Source organism: Lutjanus erythropterus, chromosome 5 (assembly GCF_056507025.1).
Source record: "Lutjanus erythropterus isolate fLutEry1 chromosome 5, fLutEry1.hap2, whole genome shotgun sequence".
Lineage (NCBI taxonomy): Eukaryota > Metazoa > Chordata > Actinopteri > Lutjaniformes > Lutjanidae > Lutjanus > Lutjanus erythropterus.
The window spans coordinates 40,912,830-40,935,000 of NC_139321.1; the positions used below are offsets into that span (position 1 = coordinate 40,912,830).

The 22,171-nt window shown below is 37.0% G+C and overlaps 1 protein-coding gene across 1 annotated transcript in view; it reads left to right on the forward strand.

Annotated features, from left to right (window-relative positions):
* glra1 (glycine receptor, alpha 1) overlaps positions 1-22,171 on the forward strand; it is a 193,699-nt gene that overhangs the window by 113,193 nt on the left and 58,335 nt on the right. Inside the window, exons 4-6 of the mRNA XM_084719810.1 lie at positions 1,237-1,460; positions 10,760-10,842; positions 13,845-13,982. Of these exons, the coding sequence (XP_084575936.1) occupies positions 1,237-1,460; positions 10,760-10,842; positions 13,845-13,982 (445 nt within the window). The remainder of the gene's footprint in view (positions 1-1,236; positions 1,461-10,759; positions 10,843-13,844; positions 13,983-22,171) is intronic.

Genomic DNA, 22,171 nt, shown 5'->3' on the forward strand with positions numbered 1-22,171 from the left:
GCCTTTTTTTTCCCTCCCTTTCTCTCATCTTTCCCTTTTTTTTTTTTTTTTAAAGGGAACACGTCCCTGCGGATACATTTTACATCCTTCTGTTCAAGGTGTTTTTGGGATTTATGCTTTATAACTTTTGCTGTTTTGTTGTAATTTAATTTCTCTGCCGAATCAATTTCCCTCCAACCTGCCTGGCCTGCTTCAGAGAGACCGTGGACCTCCAGAGAACGCAGCAGTGGTAGTCATATGTGAAGAGAGCAGTAGAGATGATAGTAATGGTATATGAACTAAAAGATGAGAGATTTTAGCAAAGAAAAAGCAAAACTTCAGCTTGCTGCAATGCATTCTGGTTTATTATCATGTTCTTTGCTCCTGTTGGTGTAGACAATGCAAGAACATTTTCCGATTTTTATCGTAATTTGTTTTTTGCATATGAAGGGCTCATACAAGTATGCCACAAAACAGAAGAAGCGAGTGCTGTTAATGCTGCGTTACTGGAGGGTCACTGACACTGAAATAAAGAAGAAATGTCTCGATATGAAAATGAGGAAAAAATGCGCCAGTAAGGGGCGATTGATGACTGCAGCGAGAGGAGACGGTTAGGTGAAGTCTTCATCATGGAGAAAGGGGACAGAATAAGTGACGATGTTCACCAGAACAGAGACTTCATCAACCTGCATGTGCAGATATACAGCCAATACACCTGACAGCAGGTAATAATAGATCATTGAATGAATGATGAGAGGCTTTATGTGTAAATTTACAATTATATCGTGATTTGAAATGTAGTCAAACAGCATAATGGCGACATAATTATGAAGTGTAATTAATTTTTTAAACTCAAAATGTCTTCAAATTAATATAGTATAATAATATATATACACATATTAGTCATTAGTGAAACACTTTGGTTTTGATACCAGCAGACTGACTGTATGTGACTCTATGACAGGTCTGGACCTCGTAACTTGTGTTTCTTATCTAAAAGAAAATTCAAAATATGAGAATATTGTGAATAATAACCACATAAGACATTTATAGAAATACAAACAAGCCAGACTGAAAATATTTTGTTTTTAGAACACTGGGTACAGCTCACAGCTTTTTTCTCACTAATGTCACTTATTATTATCACTAAGTGTGTGATCATTCATTCATCCATAGCAGCAGAACAGATGCAGACATAGATATATCTCCCTCTCCGTCTAACTCTCCGTCTCATCTGTCCTTCGTGTCTCCTCTTAGGACTACAGAGTGAACATCTTCTTGAGACAGCAGTGGAACGACCCTCGGCTGGCCTACAGCGAGTATCCCGATGACTCGCTGGACCTCGACCCTTCTATGTTGGACTCCATCTGGAAACCTGACTTGTTCTTCGCCAATGAGAAGGGGGCCAACTTCCACGAGGTCACCACCGACAACAAGCTGCTACGCATCTCTAAAAACGGCAACGTGCTCTACAGCATACGGTGAGTGGAGGAGGTGTGAGGTTTAGAACCTGTGAAAAAAAAATGTTTATTAAACTGCAGCACAGATAGGCTTGGGGAGTAATGGATTACATGTAGGGGACTTATGTAATTAGGATACAAAAGCTGTAGGTTACTGCTGCAAAAATAAAAGACATAATCAGATTACAGTTACATTTAGTAAAAATGGGGTTTATTAGCAGGATTACAATGTTAGAATATTTTTCAAAATAAAGAATGATATAATACTATGTGCAGTGCTCACACATTACTACATTTCACAGAAGCACCAATCTGGCCTGGGTGAAACCAGGTATTCTGACAGTTGCCAATTTATTATCCCTTGAAAAAATACTTTCACTATATCAAGACTGTGCTATTATCTTATTTCAACATTTAACTTAAAGAAATATTTTCAAGTAAAACCAATCGTTAATGTTAGCTACACAGACCAAACCCTAACATTAGCTACACAGATCAAACATTAATGTTACCTACACAGAACAACTGCTAACATTAGCTACAAAGAACAACCACAAACATTACCTGCAAAGAATAGCAGCTAACATTAACTACACTGAATAACTGCTAACATTAGCTAAAAAGACCAACCACTAACATTAACTGCAAAGAATAGCTGCTAACATTAGCTACACAGAACAACTGCTAATGTTAGCTACACAGATCAACCACTAACATTACCTGCAAATAATAGCTGCCAACATTAGCTACACAAAACAACTGCTAATGTTAGCTACACAGACCGAGTGTTAACATTAGTTACACAGAACAGCTGCTAATGTTAGCTACATAGATCAACTACTAATACTAATATAATACTAATATAATAATAATTTACCTGTAAAGACTTACGGAGATCATCATCCTGCATCTTCTACAGCAGTGCAGAGCGGACAAACTGCACTAACAGTGAGTCTTGTGAGCATAAACACGGAAGTAGATGGGGAGGATAGACGTGGGTGATTGCTGGCAGACCATTTAGCCTTGTAAACCTTGACTGGCACAGTTTTGACAAATGGAGGATCATACATACACTGTACCAGAACAAAAAGCAGCGGACAGCGAACCCCCATCATCCAAGAAGCGGAGACGTGAAGAAAGTAAACGCAAGCATGACAGGAAACGGCAAAAACACGAATCAACATCGGCATAGCGTTCACACGATGGAAATTGCTGATGGAGGACAAACATTTTCACAGTGACGTCGAGGTTGCCTGTTTTCTGCTGGACAGGTAATTCATCCTACACACATAACTGTAGTTTGTTGTGAGATAGCTTTCGCTCGCCATTTTGTCCGCTGACGGCCACCGTACTCTTGGTGAGAGAGGGGCGGTGTCGGGGTAAATCCTCTTAGTTGCAATCTAAGGTTTGAACGCTAGATGCCGCTGGAAATCACACACTTCTCCTTTAACCAAACAACTAATCAATTAACTCTTTCCTCACCAGCCTTTTTTTGGTTTGTTTGTTTGTTTGTTTGTTTTTGTTTTTTTAGAGTTGCCAGCCAATGCCACAATTTTTGGCAAAATTCACAGATAACACCCACAGAATATTCAGTTCTATAAATATATTAACATGGAATATATCAAAAGAAAGAACAGATTTTCTTGTTTCTGACTTAAGAAACTGTTTTGTTTAACTTCATTCATTCTTTTTTATATAAGCACTTGAATGTTGGCTGGTCGCATCAAAAAAAAGGTCCACTTTTCAGACAAAAAACTGAGAAAACAATTTTTTTGAAAGAGACATTTTTAAGCAGAATATTGACTTAAGATTTTTATTTTTGTTTTTTTTTTATTACTTCATATTATGTGTCACATCAGTGTAACCAGTGTGTCTAATGTTAGCTGTGTGTGTGTCCCCTGCCCCCTGCCCGAAACACTGTGCAGCGCGATTAATTGATGAAGAAAATAACAGTTAGCTCAGTTTCACCATATTTTATATTGAGGTAATCCAAAGTAATGGGAAGTGATTGGATTATGTTACTGACTGTTTTTTAACAGGTATATGTAACTGTATCAGAATACATTTTCCTCTCAACCCTGTTGCTACATGTGCTCGATACATGTTGTAGTGTCAGCTGATTTATTAAAAATGCAACAACAAAATTAACTTTAGTCAAAATTACAAGCAGCTGTAAAAACAGGGTGTGTTGGCAGTGGTGGAGTATGACTATGACCATCAAAGAGATATAACAGTAATAGAAAAAGTTCTGAGTCATCGAGAGAAGGAGAGAGGTCGTAAGTTTGGAGGTTATATTGAAACAATCAGTTATAAATCCATGATAGAAGATAGAAAGTGACTCTCCTGTGCTGCCTTCCTGTTTATTGCATTCCAGAGGCCTTCATCCTCGGCTTTAGAGTGCTCTTAATGCGTCAAAGTTGGAGGTTTTTATTTCCTCCAGAGCTCTGCTTCCTCCCTCCCTTCTTTTTTTTGTATCTCCAAGACATCCCATTCAAGGCTGTCAGAGTTATAGCCGCCTTCCTCCGACGAACCCTTTTAGCCTGCCAGTGTCTCCTCCTCCTCCTCCTCTTCCTCGCTTTTATTGCCTCTGCTCAGGGGCGAATGAGAAAGCGCTGCAGCAGCCATGGTAATCTACTCAGCCTGTTAGTATTCCAGCAGCGAGTCTGATCTGTTATCAACCTCAGTTTTCACCTTCATGTCCAGCAGGAGGAGGAGGAGGAAGAGGAGGAGTGAGATTGGTCCTTTATAAATATCGTCAGAAAAAAAGGGATGAACCCTGCGCTCCCCCTCTGTCGCTTTCATTTTTTAACTTGACACCATCAGAATGAACTCGCTGTTGATCAGCTTGATCTCGCAGGCGAAGAGGCGACTCGGGATATTAAACTGTCCCGGGGGGAATAAGGGGGAGAGAGTGGATCTTGTAAATGTTGTTTACTCTATTTTTTGATGTTTATCGTTCAACAGCGGAGCCGTATGAGGAGGAGTCATGACCAATGGCCGTGTCTCCTTCGAGATGAAAGTGAACTTTTTGAGATCAGGCGTTCAGATTCGCATGTAGTCCAATTTCCCGGCATGCTTCAAAAGAAAATGTAGCGCTCGCTCTCAGCTGATATGTGGTCCCATTTGTGCTTTATCAAAAGGAAAACCTTTGATACTTTAAATTCATTTCAAAAATTCTATTACAAAATGCATCATGTGTTTTAAGACAAAGTTTTTTCCTCTAAAATATTACATACTGTAAGAAAGCATGATAACTTCTTTCAGGATGATTAAGTCTTCACCAGAAAAACAAAAGCATTTGTCATTTTTTCTGGCATTCTCTTTTGTTCAAATGCCAAAAATGACCTATTTTTACATTCATCTGCTAAAGACTCATAGCAGTTATGTGAATTCTGGCTCCTGTCTGGAGTCAGAAGGAGGCAGAAGTAGTGTGATGTAGTTATAGAGCTGTAAAGTATGGAGGACAAATATATGTGTATATAATGTATATTAACCAAAAGTGTTTCCTACCATCACTCAGTATTGATTTACTTTTACCATGACCACACTCTTTTCCTAACCTAAATCTAGTAGTTTTTGTGCCTAAAACTACCCAAACTTTTAGGGCTGGTACATCATCTGATATTTTTGAAGCGGGGTTATATGGCCTAGTGCAAGATCCAAACTGATGCAGAACCCTGCCATTATTTGATGCAGGAAAAATGTGTTACAAGACAGCATTATAATAAAGTACTATGGTGCTGCAGAGACGAGCTGACCTAAAAGTCTCAAGATTGAAGAAAACATGTTTGTTCAGACTACAACAAATGTCACATAATCACAATTTTTGTTTTTGTCAGTGAGCATGAAAATTGTAATGCAAAGTGATCATTTCCACTACTCACAATCACAATTTCAGTCAGAATACTCGCAATATGACTTTATTTTTATCATATTGTGCAGAGCTAGTTTAGACCAGTGTTTTTTAAAGTCTCACACTGTGGGATCATGATTATGTTATTTGATCTGACAGACACTCAACAATTGAGCCTAACCTAATATTACTACACTAAATATATTTTTAAAAAATTCTGTCCAAGAGTGTATATTTCTGACTTTGGTTAACTGGGTAAAACACTAAAAGAAATCCCCATTACTGTATCTCATTAATAAAATCACACATATTTAGCTATTTTCATAAGTAATTTAATATTTTTCCGCTTCCTTTCACTGAGCCTCTCCTGAAACTGTTTGTAGCCCGCCTCCCTCTTTAAAAACCTCTTTGACTATTAGACAACTCAATTTTAACTTCATCAATTTGTCTTGTACAGCCTAAACATGAAATAAACATTATTAGATACAGGAAACATATCCTACAAATAAGGTTGAAAAAAAAAAATGTTTAATGAAATTATAATTGCATTAAATAAAATGTATGCACAGGATACGACTGACTGATGAATCTTATTTGTTTCATATGCAGGATAAATAATCTTGTCAGGCACCATTGATTATGACACTTCTTTCAAGGTAATCTCTTTAAACAGATATCTACGTATGGATGCAGAATATTCAGGCAGTCATGTGTGAGCAGGCTTTGGCTGCATGGTAACCAGTCCATGTGGAGAGCCAAAGAGGTGGGATGCATAAACCGAAATGCAATCACAGAATTCATCGGCTATGGTCTGATGATGCTAAGATTTGGTCTTTTTTCACTCTTTATTTGACAGGACACCTTAAGATGGACGGGGAGACAGTAGGAGAAAACATGCAGAAAAGGGAAGCATGCAGGAATTAAACCCATGGCCACTGAACAGAAGAGGAAGTCTTGGCCCAGATATCTGATAATCTGTTATATGTATATCTGCTGGTTAAACTTTTTTTTTCAATGTAAACAAAGCAGAATAAGGTTATATTTACATCCAACAGGAGTCAAAGCAGAGGTTTTCAAACTGTGAGACAACGATACACTGTGAGGCAAAACAAACATATTCACAATGGTGTATTGAAAAACAGCAAGAAGTAACCTGTACCTAAACTTATAGAATAAAAGCAGCAGATTGCACCCCATAGCTTACAAGCATTCTTGCCAGAAATGCAACCAAAAAAGAAGAAGCAGGGCATTCCTGTAGCACAGTTGAGCATGTACCCCATGTACTGAGGCTATCAGTGCTCTGCAGCAGCCGTGAGTTCGACTCCCGCCTGCCCTGTGGCTGTCAAATGAAGGCAAGACATCAAACAAACCAAAGAATCTAACAAAAAAAAGAAAGAAAAGAAAATAGAATGTGGCAGGAAAGGAATATAATATTCATAAGTAAGTTTTTGTTCACTTATAATCACCTGAAAATAAGAGCTGGTGTACTTTCATTACCTTAGAATGAGTTGTTTATGTCTACAGAGGGAGCAGGTCCTCTTCCACAGTCCACCATGTCTCACCGCCATGTTTTGTATCCCACAGCAGACAGCCTATACACTAGCAGTCTTCTGCGATTTTTGCAGAAAGCCTTATCCAGTGTTATTTACAGCAGGTTCTCCAACATGTGGTCCTTTAAACCCAGTCACATCTGATTCAGTCAACATCTCTAGTGTCCATCATGAATAAATGTCCATCAAGCCACTCAGAAGTCATAGAATCCAAAAACTCCAAAACTTGTCCAGAAATTTTCTTACGTATCCAAATAATCAAGTCATAGTTGTCATAACATTCATACAAACAAGAACTGCTAATAGTTAGTTTGGCATACTTTCGATGATGACAACTAGGGCTGCACAAAAATTGTAAAAAAAACAAAACAAAAAAAACCCAGTTATTTTGCACTTATTTTTACTGAAATTGTGATATGTGATACGATTAGTGAGAACAATCACTTTTGCATCGCAATTTTCATTTTTACAGAAAATTGTGATGATGTGACATTTCTTGGGGTCTGTAACCAAATAAACAAGATAACATGAACACAATTTTTAAGGCAGGTCATCTCTGCACTAAGTCTGGTTAGTTTGGATCTGGTTCTATAATTTAAACATTGCACTTGGCCATATTGCAATTCAAATTGTGCTTCCCTAGTGCCACCTAGCTAAAATACAGGCATCATCGAACAAATGGCTCCAGGTGTAGCCAACAGCTAACTCACTGACTGAAACATGAAACATTATATTTACTGCTTGTACCTTTCAAAGCATTATGGGAACTGTGCTCTCAAAACATTATTATTCCCCCTGTAGAGGTAATAAAGACTCAAGTCTTTTCTGTTTACCCCACTGGCAGATTTTTAGTTAATTGGATGCTGGTGAATTTCTTGTTTGTAGACGTAAATGTCTATTAAAATTATTGTTTTGTTGTCTTTTACAAGATTTGCATATTTCATTTTGTCAGCCATTGTCAACGTTATTAAATTCAGTATCTGTACTGCATTGTTAATGGTTGACTTTCCATGTAATCCCACTGGTCTTGGAACAAAATGCCATCTAAAAGCAAGGCACTATCTTTGTCAGTGTTTGGTGTGAAGGTGTCACGATGCAGCGGACAGAAAACCACAGAGCTGAATCTTCTCTCTGAGAAAGTGGGACATCTGTGGAGGCTACATCATGTGTGTAATACATATTCAGCATCCTGTCAGGGACTTGTAACAATGTGCAGACGCGGCAAAGTTTATTTGGTACATCAGGCCGACTGGACGTGTGTGTTGTAGCAGCAGCAGCGTCCTGTTGGAGCAGAACACAGGGACTGTGAAGGAGTGTGTGCAGTGAAGTCACGACAACCTGCTGACAGCTGGAGCTCTGCAGGAGTGACACTGGAGCTGAAGTGTAGTTTGTTACCATTACATATTGTAAAGCAACCAATATAGCATTCAATTAGAGCATTATGGGCTTTAGCAGCAACTTCTTGCACCAGGTTTTTAGGTGTTTAAATTTCCTTTTTTTTTAACACTTTTAATTCATTCTACATCTACAAGATCATGTGATATGATAGAAAGCTGCAGAACAGCTACTAAATGAATGTTGTAGTGAAAATGTTTACTCAAATTTAGCAATACTTTTTTGGAGTTATTGCATTTATGTTTCTTATACTTTCTGGCCTATTACAGATTAGACATTACATTGACTAACTGAAAAATAATACATTGATTGATGCTGAAAATAATCAGCATCTCAGTTTGTTTTGAAAAGACAGATGATTACATCTTCTACAGTGTTCCTAATTTTAAATAAATTGATTCCAAAAAGGCGACTAATTTTATAACAGTAAATATTGAGGTCTAATGGAGAGATTGGAGCAGTAATGTCTGTGTTATATTTTTTAAATGGTAGATATCTCATTTTAAAATGAAAGTCTTTAATTTCAGTAATGCATCATATCAGTTATAAAATAAGTTTTTTCCATTAATTTCTGGGAAAAGTTGATTTTTGCAGAGATGCATTCCCTCCATGTGACAGCAGTAATTAATTTTGGTGCCTGAGACTCAGAAAACTAATGTGTCACCATGACGCGGGAGCGGCTGCCCTGAACGTTTTAATTTTCTGAGTTTCACGGATCAGCCTTGCATGAAACAAGATTCATTCCCATGTTACTGCACGCACGCTCAGCTACAGGTTGTCATCCTGTTAGTCCTCCAGCAGAGAAGAAGATGTGCCGCTGAGGTCTGCAGCGAAACTGTAACCATGTTGGATTTCTTTTCCCTGCATTGTGGTAATCAGAACAGGGGAAGTTACTCAGAAAAGTCAGGCTGCACACTAATAGCTAGAGAATTTCTTTTTGATTAAATGAAGGATACGGTTGTCAGTGTTCTGTTTCTTTGTTACTGTCAACAAATCCCAAAGAGGAAGGACAGACCTTATTTGTGTCACTCATCCCCGCGCCTGTTTGTTTCTAGTGGTGTGTGGATCGGCTCTGACATCATCCCAGTCCTCATGTGCGCATAAATGTATATGTAGACTGGTTTGAATTAAACAAATATTTCTTTAAAGTAGTTTAAACTTTAGTTTAAAGTTCATCTACTAGATCTGAGATAACTTTTTTCTTGGAGACCCACTTTCAAAGAATGACAAACCATCGCAACCCAGTCCCCAGTAGGCCTTATTAAATAAATCTTGTTAAGACTTAATTTGGGCATAAATGAATGTTTCCCACCATTTTTACTTCCATTTCCACATGATCTTATCTTATCTTGATTAGAGCTGCAATGATTCGTTGATTATGAAATTAAACAACAACTATTTTCATGATCAATTAATCAGTTTGAGTAATTTTTAAAGAAAAAAAAGTCAAAATTCTCTTATTTCAACTTCTTAAATATGAATGTTTTCTAATCAGTGTTGGTTTTGGTCTTCACATGTTTTTGTTGACAATAAGGAAAAATACAGAAAATCATTAGATCTAATCTTAAATCTCTTTAATCTACACCTCAGTCGTGACTTGCCAAGCAGTTTCCAGAATTTTTCCTCAGATATTCACTCACATTATAGAAGACACTTTAAGGACTTTCATCTTTCATATTGTTAGAATTCCCTTAAGCAATACATTAAAATAGAGACGACCCACAATCTACTTCCATCAGTACAATCTGCATCAAAAAACATCTGAAAAGTTTCTAATAAACATTGATTTCTAACACGTTTTGCATCTCATTGTGTGAACATAAACTTCTATATCAAATGTACAGTTTTATAAATTTTGTATTGTGAGGTGGTCTTCACAGTAACTTATTGTTTCACTAATGATCCAAAAACCAAAAGATGTTCAATTCAAATCAATAACAATAAATTTTTTTTAATTAAATATTTAATTTCTGCTTTTAACACAGAGAGAAGCAGCTAATTCCTGAAGTATAAAACAGCAAATCTGTTGCATTTATTCTTGCATTTGTACCTTTTTAAAAAATACAATTTGAAATTATCAGTTAAATTATCATCAATTTTGCATTTATTTTCTAATTACTGTGATTTTCACCTCTGTATCTTAGACTTACAGTGAATTTTGCTCCTTTTTTTCTCAAGTCACATGTTAAACTTTTTTTTTATATTCTGCAATGTTTTTGATGTGAGAATAAAATGAAATGATATATATATGATGCAAAAGGCTGCTAGTAATGCCAGTAATTGTTTAATTTAAGCTATTGTTGCTCTCATTACATCTCAGTCTGGATAACAGCAGGGGGTAAATTGATTCTAAAGAAATAAATGTGTTCATTTTTTATCAATTTCAGACACGTCCTGATCTGTTGCTGTTCAGTTCGGTGGCCCGGAGCTGGCTCGTTGAACAACACTGATAAAGCTCGGGATAATCCTCTTAGTACTAACTGATGCTGCATGTGTGTTTCTGTGTGTGTGTGTGTTTGCAGAATAACACTGGTCCTGGCCTGTCCCATGGATCTGAAGAACTTCCCTATGGACGTCCAGACCTGCATCATGCAGCTGGAGAGCTGTGAGTAATCACACGCACACACACACACACACACGCACACACACATACACGCATACACACCCATGCACGCACACACACAGAGCATCAGTCGATCAGTCAGTGAGCAGCTGGCAGAGCAAGAGATATGATATAGATTTCTCTGTGGCCTTTTCATTCTTTGAACAGACGTGAGAAGAATCAGAGGCACAGGAGCTGAGGTTCAAAGAGTTCTGTACTTGTACAAAGGGTCAGCAGTGATAAAAGAAAGAAAGAACAATACAACACTCACTGGCACCATGCTGGTGTCATGCTGCCACCTCTGATGTTACATGTATCAGAAGGAAGTCACTGTAGAGCTTCATAATGTCACAGTCTGACTCGGAGACAATCATATTTTTAACCTTGGGGTCAGTGTTATTAGATTTAGATTTACTATTGGCACCGTTGAGTTCCCCTTTAGAGAAATTTTCTTAAAAGAGCATTTAAAGGGGTAGTTCACCCAAAAATGAAAATTCAGTAATCATCTACTCACCCTCATGCTGATTGAGAGTTTGGTTTAGTTTTTTAGTCCACAAAACACAGCTGGAGTTTCACAGGAGAACATAAAATTCCTCCATACAGCTTGTCTGGCAGGTCTAACACCCTGACATGCTGTTTGTACACCATCACACCACGCACAGCCACTTCAGACTGTGTGCACATGCACATGAACGTGGCTCCAATCTAAGAATCTACAATGAAGATTCAGGCTAAAAACAAGGTGTAAATAACATGTTTTTATTTGGAGGTATTTTATGAAAATTCACTGTAGATCCTTAGCTTGGAGCCAGTTACATGCAAGTTTTAACTCACGATCTCAAAATAATGATTTAGTATTTCAAAATATTGAATTAATATCTTAACAAAGTGGCTTATATTAATAAGTAAATATTTTTGAGAAAATGGTTTCATTATTTTGAGATAATAACTCAAACGTTTGAAATACTAAATCAGAATTTTGAGATGATAAGTAGTTATTTGGATTTCACATTGCAATGACTTACAGGATCCTCTTTGTTCCCATCATATTGGCAGAAATGTTCCTCTGTGTTTACAGACGTATGGAGATGAGAGCATAGTAGGAATCAGGAATCTGTCTGTTTCTAAAAGAGACTCCTGCAATGTAGTTTATACACTGAACTGATACACCACAGAATTACAGCTAAACATACAAAGAGACTTTATGGTCACAGAAAGTTTAAACTTATGTCCATTTCTACATGTTCTTTCTCTTTTACTCACCATGAGCTCTTTCTCAGCAAGAAGTAAATTCCTTTATCCATGAGGCTGTTTTGGTGTTTCCTTCAGCACTCTGTGCCATATGCACTGTGCACGATCCGTTTGTATATAGCAGCAAATTCATGAGGCCCCAGGCAATTGCCTACCTGTGCCATATGGTAAAACCACCAATACTTTTTTTTTATTTCTGGCATATTCTGCCAATAAATCCACCTAAGTCTGACACTCAGGATCTTTAAATAGATGGACAACTCCAGGTGTAGCCTCAAGCCAGTCGCAGGCAATTGCACGACTCGGTGTGGAAGTTAAGTACCTATATAAGTTTTAATGCAGACTGTGAGAAAAATGGAGGAAACTATACAGAGAAAATAAAAATAAAATATTTTACAGAACACAACTGGAGGCTGTATCCACACTGAGATCAGGATATTTTAATGCATCCAGTGGATGAATTCAAAAAGCTTCCCTTCGGTTAATCATTCTGCTGGCCATGGACTAAATGCAGAGATGATTTCTAATAGCATGTTTATGCCTCAATTATATAAGTGGATTATAATTTGTGATGCATTCATGTGTGCATCACTTTAACATTGCAGCTCGTAAGGAGGAGCTAATTCCAGTTAGTTTATATACTAATTGATACTTTAACATATAATAAAACATATTTGCTAATTGTATTATGTATCAATTATCTGAATCTCTAAACTAACTAATAGCTATCAAACAAATGTAGTGGAGTCAGAACTGTAAATTGCATACATTTGTAGTAATGTACAGTATTTAAATAGATGTATTTAATTACTCTTCACCACTGCTCATTGTGAAATTATTCCAACCATCTGATTAAAGCATGTAAGTAAAACAAGACGCAGCAACCGAGCAGCAACAAAACAGAGATTGTCCTGTTGGAGCTGATCACTTGTTGTTGCAGAAATCTTGTCAAGCAGTGCAAAGAAAACCTGAGTTTATCCCCATATAATTATAATCTGTCAGAATTAGTATTTAATTATAGTTTTGAGGTTCTTTGTTGCACCTTTCAAATTTTCTCCAGCTACATTTCAGGGAAAACTTAATTAAACGTATCTGACAAGTGGAGTTTTATTTTGCAGATTTAGATTCATTCAATGTAAGATCAGCTCATAAATAAACATTGATAGTATCTTTATATTATGTTTTTTTTCTTCCTTCATTTCTCTCCTTCCATCTTTGCTCATTTCTGTTGTTGTTATGTCCTTCCTTGCTCCCTCTCTCTCTGTTTATCAGTTTCATTCTTTTGTCAGTTTCTTGCCTCTTTTCCTCCTTCATTCATTCTCTATTTCTTTGTCCCTCTTATTGCCTTAATTTCTTTCTGTCTCTCTTCTGTTTCTTCCTTCCTCATTTCCTTATTTCCTCTATTTGCTTCTCCAGCTGATCTGAACATGAAAAGGTTCTTTTTTCCTGCTAAAATGCATTTTACTGCTGAAATGACCACATTCCCTGGAAGGGTTAGTGAGCTGTGGATGCTGCTGTTAGCCAACATCAACGCATAACATGGTGGACAGCAGATAACAGCATGTTCAGTTTGTGTTGAAAAGGTCCTTTAACCTCAAGAACACTGTGGGGGGGGTGACCCTCTATCTGGGTTACCCTGCACACTGATCAGAGACAGAAAGATCATTGTCCTCCTCAGGGGAGGAAGAATGAAATAAAAGAGGCACGCGGTGTTGAAAACAGTCTGAGCTGCTGCTCTCTGCTCTCTCCTGCAGTCGGCTACACCATGAACGACCTCATATTCGAGTGGGATGAGAAGGGAGCCGTGCAGGTGGCCGACGGCCTGACGCTACCTCAGTTCATACTTAAAGAGGAGAAAGACCTGCGCTACTGCACCAAACACTACAACACAGGTGAGTCGGGGGGACGAAGATGAAGTGTGACAGCTTGTTTGATTATTTCTCTCCTTTCCTCACCTTTGTATGTCAGCTGTCGCTGTTTGCCTTCCACATCTGATCAAGTTGTTTTTGTCTCTTATGGAGTTGCAAAAGTCTTATTTTCACAAAACAAGTGAAAAAGTTTTTACTGTCACTGCAGTTACAATACAAATCAGCTTGCTTATCATTTATCTAGTGTCATCTTTTCATCGATCAAACAATCTGACTCCACTGGCAAACTTTCTAGGAAGTTTCATATTGTTTTCAGTGTTTCCTCTATCCTGGTCCTCAGAGCTCACTGTCCTGCATGTTTTAGATGTTTCCCTGCTCAAACACACCTGATTCACATGATCAGCTCATCATCAAGCCTCTGCCTGAACCCTGATAACAAACTGATCATGTGTGTACAAGAAAAGCAGAAATCTGAGGTGGTTGTTTGAGTCAGCAGAGAGCTTTTCTTAAAGGAACTGCCCAATTTAAACCCATGTAAATATTTACTTTTTATCCATTTGGAACGTTATTTTTCAGTTCATTTCAATTGACTTTATTGGCATGGCTCCATATAATACAATGTTACCAAAGCATCTTACTAAAGCCCATGTGATTGTAATAAATGTAAATAAATCAAAAAACATTAATACAAAGGGCATAGAGAACAAGTGGGGATATGGAGTACAAAAGTACTGGTACTAGAAAAATTAGGGCTTGGCGATTCACTGATTATGAAAACACATTAATTTTCATGTGTTAACACATCGCTACGAAGTGCAGAGTCAGAGCCTGGATTCACCCTGAGAACAAGCTGCAGAGAGCAAGAATCATTGCAATCATCTAAAGTGTGGGAGTATTCTAGACAGGGACACAACAGTTTGGTTCTCTTTAGCTCCACAAACTGGACATGAGTTATCTCAGCAGGACAAACTGCTCCACATCAGTGCTGGAAGTGAAGCAGCGAGTGACCTGTCCTCCTCCTGCAGCTGCAGCAGCAGCATCGTCCTGTTTACTACCTGTCAGCACCCAAACACCATATATGAGGTGCAACATGTTTCTGTCAGTAGAAGTAACTTAAAATCGATTTTGTTAGACGTTTCTTCATCACCTCTGTGTTAAAAGTGATGTCTGCACTGCTGCTGTTAACTTTAGACCATGTGTCATCTGACGGTGTTATTCTGCTGTTTTGTACTTTCTGTTCAATTTATCAGCCACTTATGAGACAGAAATGGCTAAAATTAATGATACAGACATTGTCATTTATTTCAGTCAGCAGAAGGACAACAAGTATTTTCTTTACTCCACACTGATGCAAAAATACTGCCAGTCATCATCTAACCTGCATGTGACTCCAGTGGTGGTCACACTCATCTCTCCTTTGTGCATTTTCTTTCACCGATGAAAAAGCCAACAATTGATTAACCATTAATATACATTTAGATACAAAACACAGTTTATTTTATTTTATTCACATTTTCATTTTTTCTGCTGCAGGGTTTCATTTTTCATCTGCATGATGAAATGCAGATGAAAGGTTTGGATATTAATTCAAATTGTAGTCAGTACTTAATTGTGATTGTAAAAGTAACTTTGTAGATCCATACTTAAGTACAAGTAAATATACAGACTTGAAATTCTACTCATAAAGTACACATAAAAACTACATAATTACAGTTCTTCCACCCCTGCAAATTGATTATTAATTAATACTGTTTCATTAATAAACATGAATAATTAGACATGTGGGAGAGGCAGCTCATAGAGCTGCAGAGCTCAACATGTCTTGCTGTCAGTCTACAGCAGTCCTCCCTCTCACCCAGCTAGACTGGAAGTTATTCTAAGTCATTTATGTAGAGAGAAGCAGGGAATATTTTTATTAGTTTTGTAAAATATTGGCCTGTTATACTTTCATACTGCTCTGTCTCTGTTGTACCCTGGTCACAGTAGGTGGTACAAGCTCTCTTCTCTGGAGAGTCAGGTCCGTCTGTGTCAGCCTGCCAGCTTGTGTTCACTCAGTCTGTATTTGTCAGTGTTCTCTGCTTTTTATCACTGGGATCAAATTGGCTGCCACAGTGTATCCTCTGTTCAGGGTGAAATAAGTTTCCAATTTATTATGTCCTTTTGATAGTTTTAATGCTCCAGTAATCTATGTATTCTTCTTTTTCTTTAATCATAATTTGGTTGGGTCTAATTTTTTGAGCGTATGTGTCCTGAGGCTGAGGAGGTCGTGGTGTGATGATCTGAGTAGTGATGGTTCAACTAGCTTCAGGACAGGTTGGCAGAGGGAACTCTTTGTGGGTTCAGCTCCTGGCAGCTCAGTATTTTGTAAGAAAAAGAGAGTGGGTCACTTGTTTTGATAAGATTCCAGAAACTTCAGGCTCATTTTTGAATATTTGAAAGTACTGGCCTGATTCATCACTATATGTAGAGTTCAGACTTCTTCTCTGCACCTAGATACTTTTGCAGAACTCTACTTGCAGGATTTCAGGTAGATGTTTGTCCCATTTCGTCCAGTCTTGTTGATTCTGTGTAACCCACACTGCTGTTAAGTTTTATTTTCCATCTATATTGAATTATCTGCCAGAGACAAATTTACAAAACATCTAAAACATCAAAAATAAAATATATCTTCATGTTCAGGTGACCTGCCGAACTTTTAAGAGTAGCACTTTTCAAGCACTTTGAAGATCCCTAAACCATAATTGTCCAGACTCATGAAGCCTTTATCATCACAGTATAATTGTTACTATAAATGCAATTGCAAATTCCTTTGTACCCACAGCAACAGAGGACATATCTAGCTATGAATGACAAATACAGCAACAGGATTAAAAGATTTGTGTTGATGAAACACCATGTAATTTTTTAAATCAATCATTTTTTTTAAATGGTATAATTAGATTCAAACCTTAAAAACATTTAACCATTTTCCAGACACTGAAGACTTCGTTAGAACCCTGTCGCCTGTAAATAACAGGAATTAATAAATACTAATTGGTTGCCGACTCATTTTTCTATCAGCAAATTACATTGTTCTTTCCAGGAACTCTCCTGGGTACAACGTGAACCAACAGAAATGATGAATAAAGCTCCAAAAGATCCAAAATGTAATAGAACAGGAACATCAGAAACTTTTAGGTCACAATAACAGACAAAAATTTCTCCTCAGAAACATTCTGACATGTTTTAATCAAAATCACACAGGACTTGGTATTAAGGCTAATAATATTTTAGAGCAAAACTAAGTGTCTTCTATTATCAGATAATGCAAGGAAGCAGAAATAAAAGCAGCTAATAACTGCCAGACATCCTACAAACTGTGGAAAAATGGAACTCTCAAATGGAAAATTACAAAATTGACCAAAATAGCTTCATTTTTTAAACCTGACAGGAAAGACTGATAGAAAACCCCTAACTCAGTCCTGCTGTCATTCATTTTTAGTTTTGAATACATTTGTCCTTCCAGGCTTCCATCACTTTACTTTCACATCAGTTCAATGTGAAAGTTGACTTTCAGAAATCATATTTCAGCCAGCCGGTGTTATTCTGTGGATGTAGAATATGTTGAATGTTCTGTGGGGTGACGTAGACTCGGAGTCTACAGGTGGCTGTGTGTGTGTGTGTGTGTGTGTGTGTGTGTGTGTGTGTGTGTGTGTGTGTGTGTGTGTGTGTGTGTGTGTGTGTAGGTGGACATGTTGAAATGCTTTATGAGCAGTAGCGGTGACAGCAGCAGCCTCACTGACAGCAGAGGTACACTGCCATAATCAAAAGGCTGCCTTTGATACATGCTGCAGTGGGAGTTGTCTGTCTGGATCTACTCGCAGACGTCGCTTCATTTTTATGTGAAACGGACAACTTCATGTTGTTGACATGAAAGATGTGAAGTGTTTGTCATCTCTTTACACCTCTCATCCCTCCATCACCTCCCTCTCTCTTTTTCTATCAAATTACCACCCTGGGAAAAAGGGAGTGAGAGGAGAGATACAGAGGGGGAGATTAAAGGGATAGTTTGGATTATTTGAAGTGGGGATGTATAAGAAGCTGTCAGCTCTGGACAGGCTCTGTAGCAAAATGCATTTTAGCCACCTAAAAAATCAGTATCAATTTAAGTGTACATTATATTTAGATTATTTAATTTCGGCAAGAATATTTAATTTTGGACTTACTTATTTCCTGAAAATTGTAGTTAGTTAAAGTCATGCTTTAGTTATTTGTTTTTGTTTTGTTTTAGTCAAGTGAATCAGTGGAACATTGAATTTAGTCAGTGTTTTATTCATAATTTTCTCAAACAGTTTCATGATACTGCAGTGCTTTTTGCTGAAGCATATTTCATGGCTGTACCTTGAACGTTGTGTTTAATCATCTAGGCTGACAATATGTTACTGACACGTTCTTTATATCATGTAAAAATTAATGTGTCATTAAGGGTTATCACTGATAATGTTTTATTACATGAAAAAACACTATAAACTTTTAACTTTTTTTAGTTAGGTAACATATGTTTTGCTGCTGATCCTGTCCACATTAGTGCATTGCTTAACGTCCTCCTCCAGTACAGTGCTTCTTCTTCACCATTGCCATCCACTGTAGGTAGTGACTATGGATAAGTACCATGTACAGCTTCACTTTTAATAATCCGAACTATCCCTCTAATAGAGACAAAGAAATAAAGCAGCACCCAAGGCAAAGAGAAGAAGAGGGATGTGTCTCTCTAATGACGAGAGAACTGATCAAAATTCAGACTTGGCACATATTCTTTGAAATTAAGAGAGGGAGATGTTAAAATTGTCTCCCTCGAGACGCTGCAGAAATGCTGCATGAGTCAGACAGAATTTTTATTTTTATTTGAGTGTGTGAAATGTAGAAATAACAGAGGAATACTACACTGAAATGGAAATACATATTCCCCAAATATTTTCTTCCTTTCCTTCCAATGTCATGAAACTTTCAGTGTGGCTCAGTGAAGAGTACACTGTGGGCTGCAAAGTTTGTTTCAGCCACAAACTCAGAAATAACTGTTGATTTACTCATCTTTTTTCAGATTTAAAGTTTCGGTATTAGTACAAAATTGCCACAAATGCAAAATACTTGTGTATAGAACTTCGTAGAGAATTAAAAGCAGAGGATAAAAGAAGAGAATAAAATGTCAAAAAGGATGAGTATGGTGAAATAAATAAAAGCAAGAAGATAGGGAGAGTAAGGAGAGGAAAAGAACTGAAACACAAAATGGTCAAAATGAAGTTGGAGAAGATTACAGATTAGGACAAAAGGACAAAAGAAAAAGAAAACATCAAGAGAAGAGGAAAGAATAGCAAAAAAGGAAAGCAGAGACTTAGAAAGAAAGGACTACATCAGTCATGTGTGAAGGAAGAACAACAGAAACAAGTGAGAGCTGCAGAAATCAGAAAAAGAATCATGCAAGGAGAGTCTAGCAGAGAGGACAAGGGAGGACGGGGACAACCGCCACGCTCTGTTTCTCCCTCCAGGTCCTCCAAGTGTGGGTGAAAACCATCTGTCCCGTCCACCTCGCCAGTCTACCATTCTTACACTCCAGAGAAAACACAAAATAACTAAATATACATGGGCATGTCTGGCTGTCTAGAATACAATGAAAAGACACAAATAGAGCTTCAGATGTTTGGGATATTTTTATTTCCTCTCCACTGCTGTGTTTGCTTTAGGTCATTTGGGGTCTAATGTTGAGTTAGACAAAGATTATCACAAAAAAAGTTCATTTATAAGTCACACACTCAACCTAAAATGTGCACAGCAGGCATGCAAATGAATTCCTGCACACAACACCCTTCAAAATGTGTGGGTTTTTTTTTTTTTGGTTTTTTTTTTTTTTTTACAAAAAAACACTTCACATTACAGCTTAGTAATACCATGTTTGTAGAGGTAATAGTTTAATAATAATGAAGTAATAATTTGGATGTATCTGGGTGTTGTTAGACTGGAATTCATACAACAAGGGCCAAAAACCAACAGTAACAATAACACATTTAAAGATAGAAATGAGGAAAATCTGTTTATAGTAATATTTTGGTAACAGTAGGTAACCAGCTAACAATAAAATGGTTGTCAGTGCAGTATTTGAATTATAAAATGGTAATATGATGACATTAATAGGGTAATAACCTGATAATAGTTAAGTAATATAGGTTGATGTCACAATATTATGTCAGGATGATCAGCATCACTCTGTCCAGACTTTATTATGCAATAATGACCTGCTCCGTGTACATTATCCTAACTTACCCCCAAAAGATCAATGATGACACAATGTATTAATTGTAAAAAGATTTTATGGATTTACAAATAATTTTAATGCTCTATGATCAGAACTGTGTCCATAGCAACGGTTTGTTCTTCATAGTAACAGTCAGTTATACAGAAATAATATACCTTAGAATGCTGTAACTGACTTGTGGTAGATTTTGTGTAATAACCATGAATCAGGGCTGCAAAATGACCATGTTATTACCAAGCTGTAAAATAAAGTGCTACCAAATGTTCTTTCATTCTCATATCAAAATCCAATTAACCTCGCTCTCTTGAAACCTGTATAATAAGTGGTATTGTGAGATTTCCAGTTTGAGCAAGTTTGTGTCATACACAAGAAGTTAGTGTTTAAAAAACACAACTTAAAAAAAATATATACATTCTTTTTTGTAAAATTGCATAAGGTTTTATTATGCTTTTATTTTGGAATTTATATCTTTGTTCTTCAAACATTACATCGTTTTTCACAAATTATTGTCTTATTTCAAAGTTTCACAATTTTATTACACTAACCTTCATATACTTCAGAAGATTAATTATTATTTTTGTTAAACTGTGATACTACCCTTCATCTGTTTTTTTAATCATAAATCACAATAACAAAATAAATTTTAAAGGAAATCTTCTGTTGCTCTGATGGAGTAGAATCCATCTCCAAAACACCAAACCACTGGTCTGTTTGTGTATGTGCATACGTGCGTGTGTGTGTGTGTGTGTGTGTGTGTGTGTGTGTGTGTGTGTGTGTGTGTGTGTGCAGCAGGCTGATTAGTTTAGATTCAGAGCCATCAGTCACACAGAGGTTGACGTCTGCTGTCACCGCTGAGGAGATGAACGATCCACCTCCAGACGAAAAGCCTTGACACGACTCAGCACCACCACACACACACACACACACACACACACACACACAGTCCTCATGCACACACATTTACACACATAGTCAGATAACATGCACAGCAGAGACAATGAAGTAATAATCCAGAGCTTTGCTATATGTAAATACATGTAAGTCTGTTTTAGAGTTAATCTCACATCATGTATGATTCATTCTGTGGTATGTCCTGTTTTAATCTTTTAAACTTTCCTACTACAAGAATAAATTAAAAATGATGTATTGAATTTTTGTACAAAACAATATAATTGTACATTATCTTACCATTATGGCAATAAACAAATTTGGGAAAAAAAATACAAAAACTAAAAAAAAAAACCAAAAGAAAATAAAAGAATAGAATTAAAGTTTAAGATGCATTCACCATTTTAAGCCAATAGCAGGCAAAAAAAAAAAAAAAATACACAACAAGCTGAAGGACAAGTAGCCCAGGTTTACTACTTGTAAATGGGTTTAGTTATTTGTATATAAGAACACAGTCTCAGGGCAGTTGGTGAAATAGTCACAAAATTTAATCTATTAGATCGTCTACATGGACACAACTTTTCTGTTTTTTTCCCCCCCGACACTCAGCATAACTTTAAAACTAATGGATCATCCACCATCACCATCTAATTCCTCTGTCATTTTTGCTAAATAAATAAATAAATAAAATAAAACAAATAAATAAATAAAAAATATATGTCTGGTTAGACTTTAAAACTAAAGCTTGCTGATTTCAGGTGAAGGCTACAGTAAGTTTAGGCACCAAAACTACTTGGTTAGGCTTATGGAAAGATCATGTTTTGAGTTAAAATTACTTGTTTTAATGAATCAACATGATTGGTCTCACACAGGAACTAATCCCAGGTCTCCTGTGAAAAGGTCCTGTATTTGACCCATTTATCCACACCAACCTCCTTCCTACATGGACCCTTTATTAAGGTCCATTTCTGTCACTTTGAAGGTCATGCTGACAGTCATGAAAAAATGGACAATTCCTGTCTACCTACATGTTTAT